The 1,727-nt window shown below is 47.5% G+C and overlaps 1 protein-coding gene across 1 annotated transcript; it reads left to right on the forward strand.

Annotated features, from left to right (window-relative positions):
- Positions 1–938: 938 nt before the first annotated feature.
- H257_17809 (hypothetical protein) lies at positions 939–1,460 on the forward strand (the record flags this gene model as incomplete). Its single annotated transcript, XM_009846752.1, has 3 exons — positions 939–1,105; positions 1,200–1,361; positions 1,442–1,460. 3 exons carry the CDS (start codon positions 939–941, stop codon positions 1,458–1,460), a joined length of 348 nt encoding a protein of 115 aa, XP_009845054.1.
- Between the last annotated feature and the right edge of the window lie 267 nt (positions 1,461–1,727).

Consider the following 1,727-nt stretch of genomic DNA (forward strand, 5'->3'; position numbering starts at 1 on the left):
CATCATGTTAAAGTCGTCGCACGTTATGAGGGAGATTTCGGTTACTTGAGTTTGGATTATGATTTGTTTAAGACATATGATAATCCAAAGAGAGTATTTAGTTTTATAGGACACTGCGACCGCCGAGGACTATGTCGTCGGTAGCGTGATCAACACTGTGAAGGGGTGTAGGGGTTTCACGCGTGCTTTTTGGGATATTTACTCGTGTCGCGTATTTGGAACAATTTTTAGGGGCTTCACGCGTGCTTGGGGTTTTCACGCTTGCTGGGTTACTTGCGCGTGCTTTTATTGACCGATTAACATGAAAATCGTGTTGCTGGTCCGGACCATAATTATTATGACAAAGCATGTACCGTAGCATGCGGTATGACATACTATCACGATCAATATAGGACCAATTCCAGTCATTCTTCGACTGGTCCCACCACTACGAGATGCCCTCAGAGATGGCATCAGTGCCGTACACACATACACTGTCATACCTCATCATCGATGTGCCGAGGATATCAAGTCGGGCTTCCACAACAGCCATGACCACCTCTATCTCGGTCAATACTGGTCCAAATTCACTCATTCTTCGCCTGGCCCCACCGCTGAGTGATGTACTCAGAGGTGGGGCCAGTACCGTACATGCATTCGTCGCCTTGTTATCTCTCGGACGCGCTACATGATAGGCGTCAATTATCCGAACAGCCATGACCACCTCTATCTCGTCCAATACAGGTCCAAATTCACGCATTCTTCGCCTGGCCCCACCGCTGGGTGATGTACTCAGAGGTGGGACCAGTACCGTACATGCATTCGTGGCCTCAAGTGTGGATAAACGCCCAAAAAACTTGAAGTAAGAATATAGTTATAATAATGCCACTGAAATATTTCCACTTCCAACGAATGCGTAGGTCGAGTTAAAAGTAACGTATCAAGGTGACCCTGACATGATGAAAATTCTGCCCTCGCGTGCCCAACTGAAGGAGCGGCGCAAAGTCATTGGTCGACAGAAAAGAGGAGGCTGGGAGATGAACAATCTTGCCGAGCTTGTTGAGTGGGGTCAAGCGCATCGGTGCGACACCGCCGAGGCATTTTTTGACCGTGGTGAAGGATTCACGTACGACGAGTTAATGGAGCAGGATGAAGAATATCGCTGTGTACTATTTTACATAAATATACTATGTGTTGTATCATTGACATACAGTGTGTAGCCGCAGGCTGATTGTACTGGACGTCTTTGAAGGGACGTATGCCGATCAAGGCGACGACAAACCCTACGTTGGACTAGTGTTGTCCTCGCGGCAGAACATGTGGAATATTTCATGGGCCCACGAATGTCAAGGGTCGTCGTTGGCTATATCAACTGACGGAACGTACAAACTGCATTTTGGTAATACACAGCACGTTAGTAATTGCTAGCCACATTCAATATTCTACTATTCCTATCCTTTAGGTGGGTGGACTTTGATTGACTTGGGCGCTGTGTACACTAAGTACTCCAGAGGCTGCGTACGCCACAAATTTCTGCCATGGACGTACCTGTTCGTCCGAGCGGAGTGCAAGGAGGCGTACTATAAACTCTTCGATGTTACATCAAGTATGTACACCACCTTTTTCAACACAGACCTCGTCCCTGCAATTGTGTCAATTGACCACACCGGGTACATCATGGCTGCGTTGACCTCGAAGTGGCCAGCTATCCGCACGATATCGTGCTATATCCATTTGAAACGCAACGT

The sequence above is a fragment of the Aphanomyces astaci genome, assembly GCF_000520075.1.
Source record: "Aphanomyces astaci strain APO3 unplaced genomic scaffold supercont1.120, whole genome shotgun sequence".
Lineage (NCBI taxonomy): Eukaryota > Oomycota > Saprolegniomycetes > Saprolegniales > Verrucalvaceae > Aphanomyces > Aphanomyces astaci.